This window comes from Hyperolius riggenbachi, chromosome 6, assembly GCF_040937935.1.
Source record: "Hyperolius riggenbachi isolate aHypRig1 chromosome 6, aHypRig1.pri, whole genome shotgun sequence".
Taxonomy (NCBI): Eukaryota; Metazoa; Chordata; class Amphibia; order Anura; family Hyperoliidae; genus Hyperolius; species Hyperolius riggenbachi.
In genome coordinates, this window is record NC_090651.1 from 34,748,753 (window position 1) to 34,774,715 (window position 25,963).

The 25,963-nt window shown below is 49.4% G+C and overlaps 1 protein-coding gene across 2 annotated transcripts in view; it reads right to left on the reverse strand.

Moving 5' to 3' along the window:
- The window catches only part of DNAI3 (dynein axonemal intermediate chain 3), a 123,590-nt gene that overhangs the window by 82,364 nt on the left and 15,263 nt on the right, over window positions 1-25,963 (reverse strand). For both annotated transcript variants that reach the window (XM_068239121.1, XM_068239120.1), the window contains exons 2-3: window positions 20,092-20,208; window positions 16,161-16,199 (exon numbers count right to left, since the gene is read on the reverse strand). In XM_068239121.1, coding sequence (XP_068095222.1) covers window positions 16,161-16,199; window positions 20,092-20,206 — 154 coding nt within the window. In that variant the 5' untranslated portion in view covers window positions 20,207-20,208. The remainder of the gene's footprint in view (window positions 1-16,160; window positions 16,200-20,091; window positions 20,209-25,963) is intronic.

The window sequence follows — 25,963 nt, forward strand, 5'->3', positions numbered from 1 at the left end:
GCAGAGGCGAGAGGCTCCAGCCTCAGGGCGCAGTGTAGGAGGGGGCGCAGGGCGGGGCCGAGGCAGAGGCGAGAGAGGCTCCAGCCTCAGGGCACAGTGTTTGGGGGGGGTGCAGGGCGGGGCCAAGGCAGAGGCGAGAGAGGCTCCAGCCTCAGGGCGCAGTGTAGGAGGGGGCGCAGGGCGGGGCCGAGGCAGAGGCTCCTCCAGCCTCAGGGCGCAGTATAGGAGGGGGCACAGGGCGGGGCCGAGGCAGAGGCGAGAGGCTCCAGCCTCAGGGCGCAGTGTAGGAGGGGGCGCAGGGCGGGGCCGAGTCAGAGGCGAGAGAGGCTCCAGCCTCAGGGCGCAGTGTAGAGGGGGCACAGGGCGGGGCAGAGGCAGAGGCAAGAGAGGCTCCAGCCTCAGGGCGCAGTGTAGGAGGGGGCTCAGGGCGGGGCCGAGGCGAGAGAGGCTGCAGCGTCAGGGCGCAGTGTAGGAGGGGGCGCAGGGCGGGGCCAAGGCAGAGGCGAGAGAGGCTCCAGCCTCAGGGCGCAGTGTAGGAGGAGGCGCACGGCGGGGCTGAGGCAGAAGATAGAGAGGCTCCAGCCTCAGGGCGCAGTGTAGAGGGGGCGCAGGGCGGGGCCGAGGCGAGAGAGGCTCCAGCCTCAGGGCGCAGTGTAGGAGGGGGCGCAGGGCGGGGCAGAGGCAGAGGCAAGAGAGGCTCCAGCCTCAGGGCGCAGTGTAGGAGGGGGCACAGGGCGGGGCCGAGGCAGAGGCGAGAGAGGCTCCAGCCTCAGGGCGCAGTGTAGGAGGGGGCACAGGGCGGGGTCGAGGCAGAGGCGAGAGAGGCTCCAGCCTCAGAGCGCAGTGTAGGAGGGGGCGCAGGACGGGGCCAAGGCGAGAGAGGCTCCAGCCTCAGAGCGCAGTGTAGGAGGGGGCTCAGGGCGGGGCCGAGGCAGAAGCGAGAGAGGCTCCAGCCTCAGGGCGCAGTGTAGGAGGGGGCGCAGGGCGGGGCCGAGGCAGAGGCGAGAGAGGCTCCAGCCTCAGAGCGCAGTGTAGGAGGGGGCGCAGGGCGGGGCCAAGGCGAGAGAGGCTCCAGCCTCAGAGCGCAGTGTAGGAGGGGGCTCAGGGCGGGGCAGAGGCGAGAGAGGCTCCAGCCTCAGGGCGCAGTGTAGGAGGGGGCGCAGGGCGGGGCCGAGGCAGAGGCGAGAGAGGCTCCAGCCTCAGGGCGTAGTGTAGAGGGGGCGCAGGGCGGGGCCGAGGCAGAGGCGAGAGAGGCTCCAGCCTCAGGGCGCAGTGTAGGAGGGGGCGCAGGGTGGGGCCGAGGCAGAGGCGAGAGGCTCCAGCCTCAGGGCGCAGTGTAGGAGGGGGCGCAGGGCGGGGCCGAGGCAGAGGCGAGAGAGGCTCCAGCCTCAGGGCACAGTGTTTGGGGGGGGGTGCAGGGCGGGGCCGAGGCGAGAGAGGCTCCAGCCTCAGGGCGCAGTGTAGGAGGGGGCGCAGGGCGGGGCCGAGGCAGAGGCTCCTCCAGCCTCAGGGCGCAGTATAGGAGGGGGCACAGGGCGGGGCCGAGGCAGAGGCGAGAGGCTACAGCCTCAGGGCGCAGTGTAGGAGGGGGCGCAGGGCGGGGCCGAGGCAGAGGCGAGAGAGGCTCCAGCCTCAGGGCGCAGTGTAGAGGGGGCACAGGGCGGGGCAGAGGCAAGAGAGGCTCCAGCCTCAGGGCGCAGTGTAGGAGGGGGCTCAGGGCGGGGCCGAGGCGAGAGAGGCTGCAGCGTCAGGGCGCAGTGTAGGAGGGGGCGCAGGGCGGGGCCGAGGCAGAGGCGAGAGAGGCTCCAGCCTCAGGGCGCAGTGTAGGAGGAGGCGCACGGCGGGGCTGAGGCAGAAGATAGAGAGGCTCCAGCCTCAGGGCGCAGTGTAGAGGGGGCGCAGGGCGGGGCCGAGGCGAGAGAGGCTCCAGCCTCAGGGCGCAGTGTAGGAGGGGGCGCAGGGCGGGGCAGAGGCAAGAGAGGCTCCAGCCTCAGGGCGCAGTGTAGGAGGGGGCGCAGGGCGGGGTCGAGGCGAGAGAGGCTCCAGCCTCAGGGCGCAGTGTAGGAGGGGGCACAGGGCGGGGTCGAGGCAGAGGCGAGAGAGGCTCCAGCCTCAGGGCGCAGTGTAGGAGGGGGCGCAGGGCGGGGCCGAGGCAGAGGCGAGAGAGGCTCCAGCCTCAGAGCGCAGTGTAGGTGGGGGCGCAGGGCTGGGCCAAGGCGAGAGAGGCTCCAGCCTCAGAGCGCAGTGTAGGAGGGGGCTCAGGGCGGGGCCGAGGCAAAGGCGAGAGGCTCCAGCCTCAGGGCGCAGTGTAGGAGGGGGCGCAGGGTGGGGCCGAGGCAGAGGCGAGAGAGGCTCCAGCCTCAGGGCGCAGTGTAGGAGGGGGCGCAGGGCGGGGCCGAGGCAGAGGCGAGAGAGGCTCCAGCCTCAGGGCGCAGTGTAGGAGGGGGCGCAGGGCGGGGCCGAGGCAGAGGCGAGAGAGGCTCCAGCCTCAGGGCACAGTGTAGAGGGGGCGCAGGGCGGGGCCGAGGCAGAGAGGCTCCAGCCTCAGGGCGCAGTGTAGGAGGGGGCGCAGGGCAGGGCCGAGGCAGAGGCTCCTCCAGCCTCAGGGCGCAGTATAGGAGGGGGCACAGGGCGGGGCCGAGGCAGAGGCTCCAGCCTCAGGGCGCAGTGTAGGAGGGGGCGCAGGGCGGGGCCGAGGCAGAGGCGAGAGAGGCTCCAGCCTCAGGGCGCAGTGTAGGAGGGGGCGCAGGGCGGGGCCGAGGCAGAGGCGAGAGAGGCTCCAGCCTCAGGGCGCAGTGTAGGAGGGGGCGCAGGGCAGGGCCGAGGCAGAGGCGAGAGAGGCACCAGCCTCAGGGCGCAGTGTAGAGGGGGCGCAGGGCGGGGCCGAGGCGAGAGAGGCTCCAGCCTCAGATCGCAGTGTAGGAGGGGGCGCAGGGCGGGGCCGAGGCAGAGGCGAGAGGCTCCAGCCTCAGGGCGCAGTGTAGGAGGGGGCTCAGGGCGGGGCCGAGGCGAGAGAGGCTCCAGCCTCAGGGCGCAGTGTAGGAGGGGGCGCAGGGCGGGCCGAGGCAAAGAGGCTCCAGCCTCAGGGCACAGTGTAGAGGGGGCGCAGGGCGGGGCCGAGGCAGAGGCGAGAGAGGCTCCAGCCTCAGGGCGCAGTGTAGGAGGGGGCGCAGGGCAGGGCCGAGGCGAGAGGCTCCAGCCTCAGGGCGCAGTATAGGAGGGGGCGCAGGGCGGGGCCGAGGCAGAGGCGAGAGGCTCCAGCCTCAGGGCGCAGTGTAGGAGGGGGCGCAGGGCGGGGCCGAGGCAGAGGCGAGAGAGGCTCCAGCCTCAGGGCGCAGTGTAGGAGGGGGCACAGGGCGGGGCCGAGGCAGAGGCAAGAGAGGCTCCAGCCTCAGGGCGCAGTGTAGGAGGGGGCACAGGGCGGGGCCGAGGCAGAGGCGAGAGGCTCCAGCCTCAGGGCGCAGTGTAGGAGGGGGCATACAACTCACTCAGAAATAAGAAAAGGTGATACATGACAGTGACTGCATGCCAGATATCTAGAGATTAAGGTGTTCGGGGGGCCTCGTATGCTGGGAATACACGGGTCGATTCTGGCGCTTGATTCTGCGCCCGATCGTTTTGCCTGCTCAATTCTGCTCGATCGTTTTGCCTGCTCGATTCTCTTATCTTTTTTTCAATTAACGTCAATGGTGAATCGAGCAGCAAAAAAAAACAGTGATCGGACAATGTCGGAAATTATCTATTGAGCCATCTTAATGGCTCAAAATCGAGCCGTGTATTCCCAGCATTAGCAATAGGTGTGTGAGGGCTGGGGTGGGAGGGATGGAGGGGGGTACTTTGGTGTCTCAGCCTTGGGTGCTGGAGGACCATGTTCTGGCTCTGGTCTTATCACTAATGCTGGGAATACACGGTTCGTTTTTGCCTTCGTTTAAACCTTCGTTTCGATTGTGCCTTTTGTCCTTTTCGATCCCGAAATAATCGGTCATACGGTTAATATCACCACCCACGGTTTCGTTTTTTTTTTCGATTCTGATGGTTTCGTTTTTCCAATGATCGAAGGCTGCAAAGAAACGAAACGAAAATCCCTTTTTACAGGGACGGAATAGCATAAACGAATATATAATCGATCTGAACAGCCATCAAGCCTACCAATGGCTCGATTAGATGGATAAAGAGAGATAATATCAAACATGTTCGATCACTAGTCGTTCGTTTTTGGGGTCTATTAATCGAAACTATAATGAGATTATGACTATTTTCACATACGTTTTCAACACTCGATTCGTTTACCGAACGAATCGAAGGTTTAAACGAAGGCAAAAACGAACCGTGTATTTAACTGTCCCTCAGAGGGGCTCATAATCTAATCCTTACCACAGTCCTATCTCTATCATAATGTAGGGCCAATTTAGTGAGAAGCCAATTCCAAACTTGTTTTCCTAATGTCATGCAGATTGTATGCTGCAGTGGCCCAGTCAGAATCGATGGAAAGTTCATTAGATTTGTCAGTTCCAAACTCCACATAGTATAAAATTGTTAGGCAGCTCAGCTTGTAGATTGTTGAACTCTTCTAAACCTCGCTAGGCTGTGATTATCTCACTGACCTCCACACATCACAGGAATATCTGTTTTTGTCGGAGTGACCCTTTTAAATAGAACGTTCTAATTTGAGTAAAGGCTTGTTTTATTCCTGCTGTGCTACTTCCACTTCAGTCAAGAAACAGAATCCCGGTACAGAAACGGCACCTGATTACAGACTGCGCCTGAGAGAAGGCGTTCAGCAGCGGAGCGCGGTTATCACGTGTAAACATAGGATAGCGTGCAGGAGGAAGGAAGAGGTGGCTGAAAATAAGATGAAGGACAAACCAATCCCAATTTAGCAGAATGATATTTTGTGCTGGAGGTCACTGACAAAATACAAGAGCAAGAAAAGAGGAAAGTAAGGAAAGGAAAATGGAGATAAACATCAGTGGGGAATATATATGGAGGGCAACAGACTTACATCTTCATAACCAACTATCCGGTTTACACAAAAATATAAATAGTGCAGTTGTATATAGCACATCTTCTGCAGCACTGTACAGAGTACATAGTCATGTCACTGACTGTCCTCAGAGGAGCTCACAGTCTAATGTCTTACCATATTACTATGTATTTACAGTGGTTTGCAAAAGTATTCGGTCCCCTTGAAGTCTTCCACATTTTGTCATATTACTGCCACAAACATGAATACATTTTATTGGGATTCCACGTGAAAGACCAACACAAAGTGGTGCACACGTGAGAAGTGGAACGAAAATCATACATTATTCCAAACTTTTTTTTACAAATAAATAACTGCAAAGTGGGGTGTGCGTAATTATTCAGCCCCCTTTGGTCTGAGTGCAGTCAGTTGCCCATAGACATTGCCTGATGAGTGCTAATGACTAAATAGATTGCACCTGTGTGTAATCCAATGTCAGTACAAATACAGCTGCTCTGTGACGGCCTCAGAAGTTGTCTAAGAGAATCTTGGGTGCAATAACACCATGAAGTCCAAATAACACACCAGACGGGTCAGGGATAAAGTTATTGAGAAATTTAAAACAGGCTTAGGCTACAAAAAGATTTCCAAAGCCTTGAACATCCCACGGAGCACTGTTCAAGCGATTATTCAGAAATGGAAGGAGTATGGCACAACTGTACACCTACCAAGACAAGGCCATCCACCTAAACTCACAGGCCGAACAAGGAGAGCACTGATCAGAAATGCAGTCAAGAGGCCCATGGTGACTCTGGACGAACTGCAGAGATCTACAGCTCAGGTGGGGGTATCTGTCCATTGGACAACTATTAGTCATGCATTGTACAAAGTTGGCCTTTATGGAAGAGTGGCAAGAAGAAAGGCATTGTTAGCAGAAAGCATAAGAAGTCCCGTTTGCAGTTTGTCACAAGCCATGTGGGGGACACAGCAAACATGTGGAAGAAGGTGCTCTGGTCAGATGAGACTAAAATAGAACTCTTTGGTCAAAATGCAAAACGCTATGTGTGGCGGAAAAGTAACACTGCACATCACTCTGAACACACCATCCCCACTGCCAAATATGGTGGTGGCAGCAACATGCTCAGGGGCTGCTTCTCTTCAGCAGGGACAGGAAAGCTGGTCAGAGTTGATGGGAAGATGGATGGAGCCAAATACAGGGCAATCTTGGAAGAAAACCTCTTGGAGTCTGCAAAAGACTTGAGACTGGGGTGGAGGTTCACCTTCCAGCAGGACAATGACCCTAAACATAAAGACAGGGCAACAATGGAATGGTTTAAAACAAAACATATCTATGTGTAATGGTGGCCATACACAGTACAATAAAACCGTTCGATTATCCCGTTTTTTCGATCTAAATGATCGAATTGAATGCAAGTCGAAAAAAAATATTTTTTTTTTCGATCAAGAAGTTCGAACGATTATCCCGTTATTTCGAGAAAAATATGATCGGACATGCTGGAAAAATCTTTATATTTCGATCTAACTGAATAACCGAACTAAATTATCTAATCGAAAAAAAATGAAAAATTGTACCATGTATGGCCACCTTTAGAATGGCCCAGCCAAAGTTCAGATCTAAATCCAACACGGAGGCATGTAATTATGCACAGAACATGCCTCTGTGTCCTCTTAAGATTTAAAATACCCGCCTCGGGTTCTCTTTAACAGAAGTAACAAACATTCACATTACAATATAGCCCATAAACTGGGAAGTATGAGGTCCTCTTATACAGGGCCGGCTCAAGTAACAATGGGGCCCTAGGGCAAAATTAGCCCGGGGGCCCCCCAACAGACACCCCCCTGACCAAAAAGCGTCATTAGAGGCCCTTTGTTGCAGCCAAACTTCTCCCCTGGGCCCCTGAGCTGGCTGCTGACCCTCCCCCAATCACCTCCCAGCTTAACAGACTTTGCAGAGTCCCTGGGGAGCAACAGTTAAGATGGGGAGGGACATCTTGGGGGCCCCTACAGGCTCTGGGGCCCTGGGGCAGCTGCCTATTTTTTCCTATGGTAGCTCCGGCCCTGCTCTTATAGACATTCCACCACAAACACATAGATCATCTATTCACCATAAATCATTTCCACTCTTCAAAGACAGAGCCAGTGTGTGATCTCGCAGCAGCCCGGGGAGGTGTCCTGGGCCACATGTCTTTGCCACAAGTGTTAGTGCAATAATTCAGCAATCATTAAGCAAGTGTGGTTTCCCATGATGCATCACTCCTGAATATGCAAATCATCTCTTTATGCCCCTGAAGCAAGGCTCACATACAGAACCACTGGTGTATAACGAGCCTAGAGCTTATACATTTTCCAACATGCATGCAGTCTGCTTTGGAGTTTTGCACCTCATCTGTGCATGGCATGGATTAATATGGCTTTATGACAGTGGGCATGCGTGGCAATTTCTACCAGAGAGCAGCTGTGCAGGGCCGTTTTAAGGGGAGGATCACCACCCGGGGCGAAGTTGCAGAGGGGAGATGTGCACATGCCAAGTGCAGAGCAGAAGGATGAAGTAATGTACCTCTCCAGGATCCACAGAGGATGAACGCAACCTGTTTTCCTCCTCCTAAGCGTTCCATCTCTATGATGCCAGTGCTGTCATGCCTACTGCTATACTGGGGGGGGGGGGGGGGGGGGGGGGGGGGTCATATGGAAGCTTACATTTAAAAATTGTGCCAAAAAAAAAAATGGCACATGGTGAAGGCGTTAATGAACTCTTGCTACTAAGGTTGTTTAACAGTTTAGAAAAGTCCTTAAAGATTAAATAACGTTAGTAACAAGATGTCATTACCGGCATCTAGCTAACATAACCTGGTCCCAGCGATCGCGTCTCCTCCACTTCTTGGTTAGTTTGCAGTAGTCCTGCAGCCAGCCAATCACCAAGCGGGGACTGAAGCTGCATGGTGATTGGCTGGCTGCAGGACAGCTGCAAGCTAACTAGGAAGTGGAGGAGACTCGATTTCCCAGTACTAGGTAATGCATATCTACACTCCTGCCTACTCTCACACTGATCCCTCCCTCTACTTGTGCCTAACCCTAAGACCCCACTGGTACCCTAACCACTACACCCCCGCTGCTTAACGCTGGACTAATCCACCCCCTGCTGCCTAACCCTAACCACTCCACCCCCGCTGCCTAACCCTAACCCCTCCATGTCTGCTGCCTAACCTTAAAGTGAACCTCCGGACTAAAAATCTACTCAGCAGAACTGAAAAGGTTTGGTGTTTCTTTAACAGTGTCACAGCATCAGAACTTTGTTTTTCTTACCAAAGCATCATTTTTGCTGCATTTTTAGCTAAGCTCCACTCATCAAAGAAAACTGCCCAAGCTTTTTTCCCTGATGCTGTGCAGAGCATGATGGGATTTCCTATGTTGTTATTTACGTTGCCTAGCAACTGGGAGGGGTGATCAGCACACAGGACAGTTGGAACTGTGTCTCATGCTCCCTGTCACCTCCTTTCAACCAAAAAGATGGCTGCCCTATCTATTTTAATTAACATAACTAATGTAACTTAATGACAGTATGTTTGTTTAGGCTGAAGTTCCTCTTTAACCACTCCATCTCCGCTGCCTAAACCTATCCTCTCCACTAATGCTGCCTAACCCTAACCATTCCACCTCTGCTGCTTAACATTAACCACTCCACCCCCGCTGCCTTACCCCAACCTCTCCACTACTGCTGCCTAACCCTAACCACTCCACCATTGCTGCCTAACCCTAACACCCCTGCCTAAGTGCACGTTTTCCCTGCCACCATAAGCAGCAATAGTAAAATCCACGATTAGCGGCAAGGGGGGGTGCTCGTTAAATAGTGCTAGGTGCCCGCTATTTATCAGGTGCCCTAATTGTCCCCTTATCACAGCTTTTACTATCTCAGCCTATGGCCATTTTTATAGGTGCTCGTCCTGCGCCATTTATATCTGCTTCGATCTGGCCACCTATGCTGGTTATAGCATTCAGGATAAATTGCAGTGTTACCACTTTGCAATAAGGCGGGGTTTGAATTGCAGTTTGGACGCTCAGCCTCTAAAGGTTTTGCCATCACTGCTCTATGGGAGAGGGCTTGGAACAGCACTACAGGGTACTCAGATAGCTCCTGGTGACCCAGAACAACTAGGAGAGTACTAGGGGCCATCACTAGATTGTTCATGCTTTATTTGTATAGCTCTCATAGCAACTTGGAGCAGGGCTTCATTTTCTATTATTTTATATGCACTTTAGCATAAGTAATCTGACATCTTAGGTCTTCATACTCTGCTCCGGATGCCGCCATGTAAGGCAATCCCCCTACTCTAATGTCTGGCTTCACAGACACAAAACCAGGCTATCAGCAGTGTGTCGGAGGTCTGTATAGGGTCAGAGATGAATGAAATCATTCTACAGATCCCCCCTGTGCCCCCCATACATGGGCGTGTGATACAATGTATCCCTTTTGATCAGGATAGCTCTGGGCCATGGAGGAGAGTGAGAAGCTTCATCTAACGCCTGGCTTCCCCCCCCCGCCATACAATGTAATCTGTATTATTTCCTGTATGGGAACTCTGTGTGATGTGTGACAGTCGCAGGGTGACTGGGAGGTGAATGTTCGCAAACCGCTGAAACAAAATACTCCGTTAAATGTGGATCTTTCACGCTGGTGTCTTTAGAGGACCTGATAGCGGAAATAAAATGGCGTTTAATGAATGGAGACGAGTATAGTGTATTGGACTAGAAATGTCGGTAGAGCAATAGAGCCTGAAGCCCCCTCTGTGGCCCACGAGCCCCGCCACCCCACCCACACCTATCTTTTACCTGATGCTTAGGCCCCTCATCCCAGCCAGCACCATGCCAGCACTGGAGCCATGTGACCAGAGATGGATTAAAGTGAACCTCCGGACTAAAAATTTACTCAGCAGCACTGAAAAGGCTTTGTGTTTCTTTAACAGTTTCACAGCATTAAAACTTTGTTTCTCTTACACAAGCCTCATTTTTAGCTGCACACAAGAAAACTGCCTGGGCTTTTTTCCCCTGATGCTGTGCAAATGCATGATGGGATTTCTGATTTTGTTGTTCTCGTTCTGCTGTTTTGGTGCAATTTTTCTTTTTTTTACATTTTGAGTTTGACATTTGGAGCCTAGCGTGTGCAGCTGGGAGGGGTGATCAGGACACAGGACAGTTGGAACTGTGTCTCCTGCTCCTTGTCACCTCCTTTTAACCAAAAAGATGGCTGCCCCCATGACAAAGATGGCAGCCCCCATGAATCACAAACATTTGCCTGTTCTTTTAAAACAGGGAGGGTAAGAGATTATATTACCTATCTATTCTAATTAACATAACTAATGTAACTTGATGACAGTATGTTTGTTTAGGCTGAAGTTCCCCTTTAAGATGTAATGGGGCCATGGACAAGGTAGTTGATTTGGGGCCACATTTTGGTAAGCTGAAGTGGAGAGAGGTCAAAGAAGGAGACAGGTGGGCCCCTTGACACCCACTAGGCCCCAAGCACCTGCCTAGGTTGCCTGGTGCATGATCCTGCTCTGTAGGTGACAGAGAGTAGGGATGATCAATGAGATGCAAATGCTTCCAAAATTATGCAAATTTTGATGCAAATGTCTGAAGTTTGAAAATGGACCAATCAATTTAAACCCAGGTTCAAACTGATTGGTACTGTATACTCCCCCCCCCCCCCCCTCTCGTTTCCCCCATTCCTTTAGATTGTAAGCTCGCAAGGGCAGGGCTCCCTCCCCCTTTTGTGTCTTAGAAGGTTATTCATTTCATAGCTTGTGTCATACATTTTAGTCATCATGTTACATCTGCTATTGTAATCACCAGCTCTGTATTTTGTACCACTGTCCATATTTGATGTATATCATTGTCTGTATCATTATGTATCCCTTGTTTGTTTTCCTACTTTGTACTGCGCCACGGAATATTTTGGCGCTTTATAAATAAATGTTACAATAATTGCATTCCCTGTAAAACAGAGAGGAAAAGTCACACTGCACGTTATCCGCATGTTGCGTTGCTTACAGTTGTAACAGGCTGTTGCCCTTGGTTACCATCGGCGCCAGAGATCAAATGTCTCTCATCAGCTTGTACATTCACACACAGCTGTAGTAGATTGATGTAGACCATGGGCGCTCAAGCAGTGTAAAGTATACCTGTAACAAAACATCCAGCCCCTATAAAGTACTAACCTCGGGAGGGGGAAGCCTCAGAATCCGAATGAGTCTTCCCCATACTCTTTAGCCTCAGCCAAAATTCCCCCGACAAGCACTGCACAGGCGCAGCAGCGGGCGGCAATATTTACCTTCAGGGCTCCTGCGCAGGCGCAATGGAAGCTTTCTGATCAGGCTGCAGCAGAAATAGCCAGGCCTGATTGAGTCTGCTCTACTGCGCAAGCACGAGCCGCCTGCGCAGTAGAGCAGACCCGAAGGGGCCCAGCTACAGTATTTCCACCGAAGTTAAGTACCTATAAAACTAGGGATCTCCCTTAGGGCTCTTTCACACTAGAGGCCTTTTCCAGCGTTTTACCGCCATGGCCATAGTTGGCGTTTTCCATGGTAAAATAAAAGTCCATAGACCTTCATTTTACCTTTCAAACTTAACGCCACGTTTTTGAGCGTTGCGTTTTGAAGCTCCCTGGTGCATTTTTAGGGCCGATCGCGGAGTTTCGCATTTCAATGATAGTCAATAGAAAACGCAAACTACAGCTTTTTTAAAACGTTTCACCGCTGAAAAAAATCCCCAGAATTTAATAAAAAGAAAAAAAAAGACGTTTTCAGAGCTGTAAAACGCTTTGAAAACGCTATGGAAAAGCTATGTATTGGTGTTGAAAAGCATAAAAATGCCTTCAAAAATCACCAAAACGTTGACAGCAAAATGCAGCGTTTTAGCCTTTTCTACTGCTGCCGCTAGTGTAAAAGAGCCCTGATACACACAAAAACCTTCAGTCTACCAAGGGTTACTTAGTCACATCCCTCAGTAGGTGGGCTGTGGGTGGATGCTAGATGTCAATCGTATTAGGAGATTTCTATTGGCTTCTATGATTGAATGACTGTGACAGCTGATAGACTGCGCAGGACATGAAACCCCAGGCTACAAATGGAATTGTTCCGGCGACCTTTCCCTGATTTCCTTAGAACTGTTATGGTTCTGAAGGAGCCCTGGCGTCTTTCAGACGGCACATCCAGTTAGATTAGGAACTAAATGGCCTTCGACAAAGCATGATGTTCCAATGCTTTAATAGAATTATATTCTCTATAATCTTAAGGGAGAACTCTGAATTTAGTCTTCTGCTGAAGCATTGGTTCTTAAAGGAGTTCTTTGGTGGTTTAAAAAAACAAAAACAGACACTTACCTGGGGCTTCTATCAGCCCCCTGCAGCTGTCATGTCTCGCGCCGTCTTCCTACGATCCTCTGTTCCCCCCCGCCGGTCCCGGTTTAATTACGCGTCTAAGTAGACTGCAGCTGCACAGCCGTAGCCACATGCATGCGTGCGTGCGTGCGTGCGTGCGTGCGTGCGTACTTGCTTGCTCCCACGCGCGGCATCGGGAACTTACTGTGCATGCGCTGTAAGCTCCCGATGACGTGCGCGTGTGCGAGCACTATTCGTCTAGTTCAACCTTTCTCAACCTTTTACCCTGGAGGAACCCTACAAACAACTTTTGGATCCCAAGGAACCCGTGCAAACAATTTTTTGATTATCTTGAGGGAGGCATGGTCTATAAAAGTAGGTGTGGCTGTTTATTTCTCTACCATCTATTACAATGCCACTCATTAAACTGTCTTCTTAACCTAGTGCATTTTATTAATGTGCTCATTATTATTCTGACCCTCAGTCAGTGTCGTCCCTACCATAGAGCGCAGGGGGGCGGGGCGCACCGGGTGACAGACACCCAGGGGGGTGTCACCACGACCCCCCACAGCAGCACAGCAGGAGGGTGAAAGCAGCGCTAGAAGGAGGGGCTGTGGAGGCAGCGGTGGGGAGGGGGGAAATATTCCCCCCTCCCTCACCTGGCATCCCTCCTTCTGCCTCTCTTCCCCTCCATAGATAACTTTCGGGAAGTGCAGGGGCGGCCGGAGGCGTGCTGAGACTTACTCACCTCATTTCCGCGTTCCAAGCATGGAGCGCAGCGTTATGTCGTCACAGGTCTCTGTCTTCAATGCCGCTCACTGTGCTTCCTGATTAGTGGAAGCACAGTGGGCAGCATTGAAGGCGGAGATCTGTGACGACATGACGCTGCCACGCTTGGATCGCGGAAATGAGGTGAGTAAGTCTCAGCACGCCTCCGGCCGCCCCACACTTCCCGACAGTAAGCTATGGAGGGGGGAGAGAGGCAGAAGGAGGGATGCCAGGTGAGGGAGGGGGGGGGGGATATTTCCCCCCTCCCCACCGCTGCCTCCACTGCCCCTCCTTCTAGCGCTGCTTCCCCCCTCCTGGGGCATTTATATACTGGGGGCTACTAAACTAGCTATACTGGGGGCAACTAAACTAGCTATACTTACTGGGGGCAACTATACTAGCTATACTGGCTGGGGGCAACTATACTGGCTGGGGGCAACTATACTGGCTGGGGGCAACTAAACTAGCTATACTTACTGGGCTTGAAAGAAAGGGGGAGAACCGAGAGCCCAATATGGTGTAGTATGTTAATGAGGTGATGTCTGATGCAAACACGCACAACGGTTATACTCACAAGGACGGGTCGCCTCCAAGGCAACCACTGGATAAGCAGGCGGGGAGAATTGTAACCTGACCCCGCTCAGGGTTAAGAAGTCGCTCTCTGTAGATAGAAGGAAATGGGGATACACCCCTCCACCAAGGATGGACTAAACAGTTATGTGGAATAACAACAGAGGCGCCAAGTAGAGTAAAATTAGTTAAAATTGTTAAAAAGGGGGAAGTGGGTGGACTCACCTCCCTTCTGAAAAAATGGCCAGACAACGGGCAGGTTACTTCACGTTTAAAGTAACATTTATTATGAGCTCCTAAAGTGCAACGCGTTTCACGGGTAACAGTCCCGCTTCTTCAGGCAAACAATTTTTGGAGGGAGCAAAGTCGGGTCAAGAGCCAGATATAGCGCCTTACTGGGGGCAACTACTGGCTGGGGGCAACTATACTGGCTATACTGGGGGCAACTATACTAGCTATACTGGGGGCAACTATACTAGCTATACTGGGGGCAACTATACTACCTATACTGGGGGCCACTATACTAGCTGTACTGGGGACTACAATACTACCTACACTGGCTCCTGGCGCTACCTAAACTAGGGGGCACCTCTCACTACGTAAACTATCTAGGCCAGCCAGCCCAACATCACCACCAGCCAACCAGCCCAGAATCACTGGCAAAAAGGCCACAGCATCACCACCAGTCAGGCCAGCATTTACTTCAACCAGCCAGGCACAGCCCAGCATCACCGCCAGCCAGCCCAGCCACAGCATCACCACCAGCCAGCCCAACCACAGCATCACCGCCAGCCAGCCCAGCCACAGCATCACAGCCAGTCAGGCCACAGCATTACCGCCAGTCAGGCCACAGCATCAACCGCCAGCCAGGCCACAGCATCACCACCAGCCAGGCCACAGCATCACCGCCAGCCAGGCCACAGCATCACCGCCAGCCAGGCCACAGCATCACTGGCAGGCCTTTCAGTCCACACATCATCCCCAATCCAGCCAAAAACAGTATTGCCAGCCAGGCACAGCAGCCAGTAGAGGAGAACTCAGAAGCCAGGTGAGAGGTGTCTACCATATTAAGGGGGCATTCTTCCCATTTATGTGAAATGCTGTCTATTTATGTGCCTCATGATTGCTGAATTTGTCTTGTTGGTGGCCTCATGATTTGTTGGGTGCCTCAAGATTTCTGAATTTGTCTTGTTGGGGGCCTGATGATTGCTGAATTTGTCTTGTTGGGGACCTCATGATTGCTAACTGTGAGACTATGAGAAAAGCTGAATCATAATCATATGAGACAATAGCCTTAAACCTACTTTTTTAGCCTTTTAAAACAGAAAATTAAAACTGGGGGGAAGGGGTTTCTAAAACAATTCATTTTTCAGGAGTAGGATGGATGAGTTGTTTATCTTCACAGTTTATTTTTAACTTGGATTTTCCATAATGTTCACATATGAGTTAAAATGTTTGTATTTAGTTTAAATTGCTGTTGCCACTTTGCGTTAGATAAGTGACTTTTGGGTTGCAGTTTGGGCACTCGGCCTCCAAAAGGTTCGCCACCACTGTCCTAATCTAATGTCCCACCATTGCTAGGGTCATGTAAATTTGTCTCCACCCGTGACCACACCCACATTTTTGTCCATGACCACACCCATTTCTCAGCGCAGCCGCACAATATAGCCCCATTTTTTCAGCTAAGCGCGCCGCACGTTGTCTTCCTGATTGGGGGGGGGGGGGGGGGGTGTCTGTGGATAATCAGCACCGGGTGCCAAATACCCTAGGTACGCCACTGCCCTCAGTTTAGTGCTGCTTTTTACATTACCCCCTATTATAATGTTTTCTATCATAATTCCCCCGCGATGGGGGAAAATGCCAAGAACCCGCTGTAGAGTACTCAAGGAACCCTGGCTGAGAAAGCCTGATCTAGTTAGACAAATATTAGACCGGGACCGGCAGCAGGGAACGGATGATCAGAGGAGGACGGTGCGGGACATGACAGCTGCAGGGGGCTGATAGAAGCCCCAGGTAAGTGTCGGTTTTTGTTTTTTTAAAACCACCAAAGGACCCCTTTAAAGTAAATGAGGATTTTATATTGCAAGAACCTCACAGATTCTTACAACAGTGATCCATATAGTCAATGAATAGTATGCTTCCATGTCATGGTTATCGTGCACGTTTTGTGGTAACACACTGCATGCAGTGCGTTGGGATGCCACACGTAGACAGATCCAACCCCACAAAGAGTAGCCAAGCCAAGCAGATCACTAACTACCACATCAAGAGCGTATCGGGGGCTGCTGTACACACTAGATTCTTGGCAGAGATGGCCTGCCTCAGCTCAGCCGACAACCATATAATGTGTGTAAGGCTTTACCCAGGAAAACTAGCAGAATCCTTTTTCTCTTTGCCTTCTGACCACCAGGGGAAAAAAATGATTTTGAGAATTTAGTTCCATCAGAAATATGCTGAGCCACTTACCTGAGCTTACAGAGGCTGCAGAATCTTCATGTTTTTTACCTGGAAAATAAAAATGAAAGTTAGCCCGGAAGATATATTACTGTATGTAGGCATTACACTACTGAGGTATAGTGACACCATTGTGGCTGATGTGATGACATCATCATAACGGCGTCACGTAAAGCAGCCCATACACTCAGCCGATTTTCTGGCCGATCGATCGATCGCGGTCGATCGATCGATCGATCGATCGCAAATCGGTTGGCCGATCGACCGATCGACGGCCGATTTCGATCGATTTCGATGGATTTCCGTCGAACTAGCAGGGTGGAAAATTTAGGTCGATCTGATGAGATTGCTTATCAGTTTGCATTGGCCTTAATGGAAATCTGATGGCAAAAAAATGCCATCAGATCGAATTTCAACAGATTTCAAACTGAAATCTGTTGGAATTCTATCCTGGTAAAAAATGTTCTAAAAACGCATCAGATAGATCATCAGATGCATTTCTTATCTGTCTGCTGCCAATCTGACGAGTGTATGGGCACCTTAAAGCAGCCCATACACTCAGCCGATTTTCTGGCCGATCGATCGATCGCGATCGATCGATCGATCGATCGATCGCAAATCGGTTGGCCAATCGACCGATCGACGGCCGATTTCGATCGATTTCGATGGATTTCCATCGAACTAGCAGGGTGGAAAATTTAGGTCGATCTGATGAGATTGCTTATCAGTTTGCATTGGCCTTAATGGAAATCTGATGGCAAAAAAATGCCATCAGATCGAATTTCAACAGATTTCAAACTGAAATCTATTGGAATTCTATCCTGGTAAAAAATGTTCTAAAAACGCATCAGATAGATCATCAGATGCATTTCTTATCTGTCTGCTGCCAATCTGACGAGTGTATGGGCACCTTAATACTGTTTACCCCGTGGGTGGGGGGGGGGGGGGGGGGCACCGAGCTGGAGGGGTAGCGGGCAGGAAGGGGGTATTGGGCCTAGCAGTGGGGAGGGGGGGGGGGGGGGGTCGGACCCCCCCTCCCTCGCCTGGGTCCCTCGATCTGCGCTCCCCTCCAGCTCTAAATAGTTAAGTACCAGCGTATAGATTAAGAGGCAACGGGCGGGAATCACTCACCTTTTCCGCGTTCCAAAGTGCGCTCCACTGACGTCACTTCCTGCAACGCCGTCCACTTACAATACAGTGGGCGGCGTTGCCGGAAGTGACGTCAGTGGAGCGCTCGCTGGAACGCGGAAGAGGTAAGTGATCCCTGCCCGTTGCCTCTTAATCTATACGCTGGTACTTAAAGAAAACCGAAACTGAAAATTAAAAGTCAAAATAAACACACACAAGTCATACTTACCTCCTGTGTAATCTACTCCTCAATCTATTTTTCCTCTCCTGCGTCCTGTTTGTCCACAATGATCAATGGAATTCTCCGTCCTCCATTTTGAAAATGGCTATTACCTCATAATAGCTTTCTGGTCAGCAAACTGTTAAACTGTAACATCGCCCACTTGAGCCATAGGGAAACATGGACACATCAGTTCTCCTCTCAGCTGTAACTGACAGCAACTGATTTATAACTGACAGCATCTGATATATTTCAGTTCTGACAAAATGTTGTCTGAATTGGAAGGGATCACTGCAAGAAGAAAATGGTGAGCTTCTGAGAGGAACTGATGGCAAGGTAACTATGTAATGTTCATTTGAAGTTACTTCATGTGTTTATTTTAAATAATTTTACTCAATACAGGTTCTCTTTAACCCACCGCAAGGCCCAATACCCCCTTTCTGCCCGCTACTCCTCCAGCTCGGCGGGCGGCCCCCCACCCCCAGATGTGCCGCCTGAGGCAAATGTTTCACCCCGCCTCATGAGCGGGCTGGCCCTGCAAATCAGGGTAGTGCATGTGGCTGTGATAACAGGAGTCTCTGGGCCAGATTTATCAAGAGTGCCTGAGACAAAATATTGGTAGGTTTTTAGAAATCCATGCAAAACCGTCTCTTAAGAAATCACTCGATAGTGCAGATTCCCTCTAAAACGGTTGTAGAATAGGAGGGGCTAGGAAGGTCTCTCAGACAGTGCAGTGTGTGAGGGGAATTGCTGTTGCTGAGGTAACCAACACACCTGCTGTATTGATAGCAGCAGGCTCTGAGGAGGAATTCAGCAGGGGGGGAAGCTCATCACAAATCATGTCTAGCCTGCAGTTCTACACCTGTAGAACTGCTAATAAGCACTTCTTAATCTGCACCAGTTTAGCGATAGATTTGCACTTTTCTTAACTGTAGTGCAGCTCTAGAAATCCATGCTAAATTGCGGGTATCACCTAGGATTTAAGAAGGTTCTTATTATCATGCAGAACTGTTCTCCCTGCTGGTTAGAACAGATTAAGAAGAAAAAACTGTCGTTAATGCGTTGATAAATCTCCCCCACAGTGTGGGAGGCTGGGGTGCAGAGAACTGGGCTTTCTCTAACCTTGTTTGTGGATCAAGGCAAAGCAGATCACCTGCCCCAGCCCAGCTCCTCCACGACATAGCATAGCTCCCAACTGTCCCTCTCTTGGAGGGACAGTCCCTCTTTGGGAACCCTGTCCCTCTTTCTCCGTCATTTGTCCCTCTTTCAGGAATCATGTACAGATCTATGTAAATATATGTACTTTTCTACTGAAAAAAAAAAAAGTGTTTTTATTGACTAGAAACTCTATTCCCATCCTTTAAATTGATATATTTCTTATTTTCAAATGTTACTATGAAGGAAAATGAACCAGGATAGAAAGGACCAGTGTGGTTTGAATTATAAAACAACATATTTTTCTTATGAAATATTTATGGAATGCATTAGTAGGGTGTGTCAGGGGCGTGATCAGGGGCATGGCTTAAGAGTTCCTCTTTCTTATCTCAAAAAGTTGGGAGGTATGCATAGCTCTGGAGTGCCTACCTGCTTCATAAGCAATGAAGAATTAATTCTTCACACAAAGGTGTTTCTAAAATGCATGTGTATCTCCCATCACACAGCCTAGTCTCACTGCTATCTTGAATGTTCTTTTTTATAATCACACTGGGGAGAACGTGGGAAGGGTAAATACTCCAATACACACAGAGCAGGGAGGCATTAGATAGGAACTGATGACGAGACTCTGCGGAGCTTTAGTGCTGGTCACAAAGAGTTCATTTTTCAGCAGCACAGACGAAGTGGGGAGGATCAGCTCTCTTAACAGTGAAAGACTGGCTAGTCTCCTCTCCCAGCTCTTCCCTGACTACCTCAGGTGGGTGATGATGGGATAGGGGAAGGAGTCTGGCCAAGCTGCGACTGATATTCACTCAGGAAGACGGCATTGCAAAACCAGCAAGCCAAGTTTTTTTTCACTTTTTTCCTTGTATGACTAGATCTCCTTTTATAACCTCAGTACAGCAAAGTCCCCGTTACCCGGAACTTAGGCAACCGGAAGTCTCAACTAACCGGCATGCCTGAGGAGATAAGTTCGAAGGGACTTAGTTTTGGGGCTTTTCAGGGGTGTCTGCAGGCATTAAAATACTCACCGAGCCTCCAGCCATGTCTTGGAGGCTCGTGAGTATTTGGGGGGGGTGATTTTTCAGCTGGCAGCAAGCAACCAGCAAGCACATGGATCTGATTGACATCAGGTGATCCTCGCAGGTGCTGAACACTAGGGACTCTGCTGTATGTTTCCCGTGCTGCTATCAGAGTGGAGGGGGTGCTGAGGAATAGTGGTTGCACCAACAATCTCTACACTGGCAGATTAGGTATGCTGATGCTGTCAGTGACACGGGATCCGGCACTGAAGAACCGGCCACCATTCATACTGCCAGATAAAGTACACGGAAGGTGGAATACTATATGTGATATGTGAAGCTCAGAGGACACCAGCATAATATGCCAGCTTTATGGGATACACACTGACATCTGCAAACACCATGCAACAAGGGCTACCTGAGTTTTTGCGCTTCCGGGTTGCACTTCCGGCCTTCTTCTCCTTGCTCTTGGGTCTTCGTGAAGATCCCCGAGACCCTCGAGAGGGAGAGCTGGATGAATCTCGAGTAGACATTGCTGAAAACACACAAGAATGCTTAATATAGGAAAACAGCAACTGATTGTAGCACACCTAAGCGTGACTAAAGTGTGACTAAAAACATATTGGAAATTATAATTAGTGATGTTAGCTACAAGTACTTAGCTACTCGTAATAGATATTTAAATTAGCGCTGCATGCGGCAGGGGGTGTTAACTTACCTATGCTGCTGCCATTCCGCATAACTCCACTACTTCCTCTTTCAAACCTGTAAGGAGGAAGTAGTGGCGTTACGTGGACCACGGGTGGAACGCATCAGCTATGGGCGGCATAGGTAAGCTAACCCCCTCTGCCGCAGGCAACGATATCTAATTTAAATGTCTATTACGAGTAGCTACATACTCGTAGTGACTCGTGGCTAACATCACTAATTATAATATCACTGTGTGTCTTAAACTAACTTATGTAGTTTTGCTACAAGTGAAACAATGCTTTACACCACATAAAGAATATATCTTAGACTCACTCCACGCACGCCTTTACTAGCAGTCTGGATAGTCTAATGGTTAAGGGCTCTGCCTCTGACACGGGAGACCAGGGTTTGAATCTCGACTCTGCCTGTTCAGTAAGCCAGCACCTATTCAGTTGGAGACCTTAGGCAAGTCTCCCTAACACTGCTACTGCCTATAGAGCGCGTCCTAGTGGCTGCAGCTCTGGCGCTTTGAGTCCGCCAGGAGAAAAACGCTATATAAGTGTTTGTCTTTGTCTTCTTTCTTTTACATATACACCAGCTATAGCCTGACTGACAGCTTCCCAGCATCTCCCCTGGCCTCTCTACTACTGCTACCTTTGGCTGTATGTGACAGAAATGCTCACAGATCTGTCATCAGTTATCTGCACATCTGGTCTGAACTGATCATTGCTTTCTACTACGCGAATAATCCTGTTTTCTAAACAAAAAAGGTGCCTGGTTAATAAGACTTTAGACAACCCCCTTGAGCCTTAGGGCCCTTGCACACTTAGCGCATCACGCTCCCCCAGCCGCAGTTTGTCACAGTGGCAGTGGCCATTACTTTCTATGAGACAAACCACAGTCCCTACAGTGTGACGCAACGAAAGTGGTCCGGCTGACGCTGCAGCGCATTGGCGAGTGTTGCGTGTGGTATTGAGTGGTGCATGACTCCAAGGGTTTTAGTATGTAGAACAGAGGCGCCAGCAGGATAAAATTAGATAACATTTTTAAAAATTGCTCGGAGGAAGTGGTGGGCTTACCTCCAGAAAGCAGACACGAAATACTGTCTTAATAATCAAAAACAGATTTATTATACGATACTCCAAAAAGTGAAACGCATTTCGCAGGCCACGCCTGCTCCATCAGGCAAAAAAGTGGGGACAACAGAATTTCAGCAGTAGTGGGTTTAGCGCCTCAGACTGAGAGAGTCAGAGGTTTCTGGTGTAACTAGCCTAGACATTCAGGGGCCGGGTCACGACAATTTCCCTGTCAGTGCAGTCTGCCGCAGGGAACAAATTACAGGTAATAGTGCCATGTAATTAATTGCGGTGGCGCAAGAAAACTGCACTGCACCATGGGCTTAATTCACTAAACTGTGATACCTCAAATATTACACCTTATCAAAGATCACACCTTATAAAAGATATCACACCTTATCAGAGTTAACACGCCTTATCAGAGTGGCACAGCGAGCGCTACGTACACGCAGGGGCTCAGGGCAGGACGAGTGCCATTGCCAATTAGCATTCATAGCGCTCGCTATACTACTCTGAAAAGGCGTGTTAACTTTGATAAGGTGTGATATCTTTAATAAGGTGTGATCTTTGATAAGGTGTGATCTTTGATAAGGTGTGATATATTTGATAAGGTGTGATATATTTGATAAGGTGTGATATCTTTGACAAGGTGTAATATCTTTGACAAGGTGTAATATCTTTGACAAGGTGTAATTTCTTTGATAAGGTGTGATGTCCTTGATAAGGTGTGATATCTTTGATAAGGTGTGATATATTTGATAAGGTGTGATATCTTTGATAAGGCGTGATATCTTTGACAAGGTGTAAAATCTTTGACAAGGTGTAATATCTTTGACAAGGTGTAATTTCTTTGATAAGGTGTGATGTCCTTGATAAGGTGTGACATCTTTGATAAGGTGTGATATTTGAGTTATCACGGTTTAGTGAAAGCACCCTCACATGATTGGGCGAGCAGGAAACTGAGCCAGCATCTGCTCTCCTCTCTGCTGGAGATTGAACTCTGATCTGGAGGTAGTAGGAGATGAGGCTACCGGTACTTAAAAGTAAACAAAACAGGGATCTTATCTGGATGACTTATATGAAAGCTGTAATGCCTGGTACACACCATGCAATTGCCAGTGAGATTTTGGGTTGGATAGATAATTTCTAATAGGTCCAATCTGATTTCTGATCGATTTTCCTTTCACTTCTATACAAAATTCATCAGAAAAATGATCGGAAATCAGATCGGACTTGTCAGAAATTATCCATTCAACCTATCTATCTGATGGTAAATTGCATGGTGTGTGTGTGTATACAGGTGGCTATCGATTTGGCAGTTCAATACTCGGCAGATTCTCACGATTTTATCTGGAGAACTCAGCAAAAACTCCATTCTTTCCATTAAAGGAAACCTGAACTGTTACAATTATTTAAAATAAACACATGAGGTAACTTCAAATGAGCATTACATAGTTACCTTGCCATCAGTTCCTCTCAGAAGCTCACCATTTTCTTCTGACAATGATCCCTTCCAGTTCTGACAACATTTTGTCAGAAGTGAAATATATCAGTTGCTCTCAGTTATAGCTGAGAGAAAAACTGATGTGCCAGGTAATGTCTATGGTTCCCTTTGGCTTAAGTGGGCGATGTTACAGTTTAACATGGTGCTGACCAGGAAGCTGTTATGGGGTAATGGTCATTTTAAAAATGGAGGACGGAGAATTCCCTTGATCATAGTGGACAAACAGGACACCATACAGGAGAAAAAGATTGAGGAGTAGACTACACGGGAGGTAAGTATGACTTGTGTATGTTTATTTTGACTTTTAATTTTAAGTTCAGGTTTTCTTTAAGATAAAAGTCTGAAGAAGGCATATTAGTCAAAAGCTTACCTTTTTATTTACATCTCAGTTAGCCAATAAATGGTATCATCCTCAAAACTGCTTTCAACAGTAAAGTCAGGTTTTAATTAAGTGTTTATCGCCACCTTGTGGACAAATCTGATAGCACATCATTTTGCTCCTGTGAATTCGTACAGACAGGTGTAATGACACTCTGTACTGGCCATCACGTCTTGCTATTAAGTCATTGCATTTTCTCACGCGCATGCGCAGTTGGAGCCTTTTTATCCAGCTATGTCATCATATGTTCTCTTGCACATGCACAGTACAGTAAAGTCCCAACAAATTAACCATCACTGTATAATAAATAATAGAGGTTGAGAAACTGCAGTTGTACCTACACAACAATTATAACACAGGAAGAGAAAAGGACACTAGTCAATCAGCCTGCACCGAGTCAGGCCCAGATTTACCTCACAGGAGCCTATATAGGCACAGATGTCCCGGCACCCTAGACTTCACCCTCCACGAACCTACAAACCCCCGCCAAACTGCACTGCAAGTGTGCTGGCTGACCCAGCTGTGTCCCTTACTTCCCTTGCCCATTATATGCAACTACAGATGTCCCTTAGTATTATGTAGTCAGAAGTACTCTCAATATTAAGTAGCTAGAGGTGCCCCCAAGTATTAGGTAGCTAGAGGAACATCAGTATTAAGTAGCTAGAGGTGCCCCTGACTGAAGGGAGATCTCATCAGTGGAATGCTGATAGTAGGGTGCGTAACCATTCATTTACACACTGCCTGGGACTCAGCATAGAGAAGGAGGGAGGGAGGCGCTCGGGGAGGGAGTTAGTCAGGTACCTGTAGGCAAATGCCTACAGTGCCATTTGGTAAATCCTGCACTGCACTGTCATATCTAGCTTCCTTTGTAGACACATGTGGGCACAGTATAGATCGTATTTCAGCAGCTTCTCAGCCTCAGTCTGTCACACTGACCTGCCCTCAGCCAATCAGTAAGGAGCAGGAGTGTGGGAGGAGAGATGATGAGCTTCCTCCTCGTGGCGATGTACTAAATAGAGCCAGGCTGAATGAGATAAGATTTATTACAGCAGAAACATGTATGATTATATTGGAATGCTTGCAGTGCAGGGTTGGTTGCAGGCTGCATAATAAACACAGAGCAGTGGGTAAATGGAATTTGATTTTGTGACTGACAATCCCATTTGAAGAGACCAATATTTATCAGATGTGCTGATAAATATTGATCGGTTATGCCGTGCCCGGTGTGTGGTGTCGGTATGCCCTAGATTGTTGCCGTGCCCTAAACGTCATGGCGTAGCAATAGAACTTTCTGTTTCTGAGTCAGAAGCTCCCAAAAGGACTGCACCATTCTCCATACTGACTGCACCAATACTTTAGTACTGCAGCAAGCAATAGCCAAAAGGCAGGAGGAGGTGATACATCACTCGGCTATTGCTTGTTGCAGTACTAAAGTAATGGTGCAGTCCGTGTGGAGAATGGTGCACCCCATATGGAGAATGGTGCAGTCCTTTTGGGAGAGTCCGACACTGCTTCTGGGCTGGGCAGGGCACTATTATAGGGGAACTCTGCATGCCTTCAAAATCAGCAGTCCATCAGCTGTTTCAGAGACAGAAAATTCTATTGTACATGTGCATGAGTAACGTGGCCCCTAGCATGATGACGCCTGATTGCTATGTAATCTAGGGCATACCGACACCACGGCGGCTCTTCAATAGTCATTTAGGTTAAGTTCACACTAAGTGCATTGCATAATGCCGTGCTAAAACACATGCATAACACAATGCACCCTCTGCATGTTATTTTTCTTAGAATACAGAATTGTGAAGCGACATGACCATTATCACATGCTATCCAGAAAAGTGTGTTTGGATAACATAGTATCTTGCAACACAGATATGTGAACATGCTCATACAATCGCATGGACAGTGCGTTCACATGCAGCAATACAGCACAGTGAGAGCTACAGTAGCAAGAGTTGCAAAAATAAACACTAAGGGTCCTGTTACACTTAATGCATTTCGTTAGCGCATGTGTTTGCGTTAGTACGCGTTAGTGCGTGTTTTTTTCCCTGAAATGTAACAAAAACCTATTTGTTACAATCCCCACATGCTGGCATCCGCAAAAAAGAGTGCTGCACTCTTTTTTGAGGCATCCAGCGGGTCGGGATTGTAACAAATAGGTTTTCTTTACATTTCGGGGAAAAACACGCACTAACGCGTACTAATGCATGTGCTAATGCAATGCACTAAGTGTAAAAGTGACCCTAGGCTACATTCACAGAGAAAAATTGCGGCAGACAATATAATCGCATTGGTAATGTGATGCAGTTATATTGTAATACTATGTGTACATTAGTGTTAGCAGTTAAATGCGTTGTAATCAGTCAGCATAGCGTGGTGCACGCAGTACCATAATGCACAATTATTGCATTAACAGGTGCAGTGAAGCATACTTTGTATGTACTGTATGCCTTACCGTGTGCGTCCCACCTCACGCATAATGTGCAATGCGACTTTTCCCCTTCATTGTGCTGAAATCCTGCTTTTGCAGGATATGCAATGCAATGCCCCACTATAAACGTCAGTGTTCTCCCCAGAATTTTTTTCCAGCTGGGTGGCATGAAAAAGTAGCCGGGTGGCATGAAAAAGTAGCCGGGTG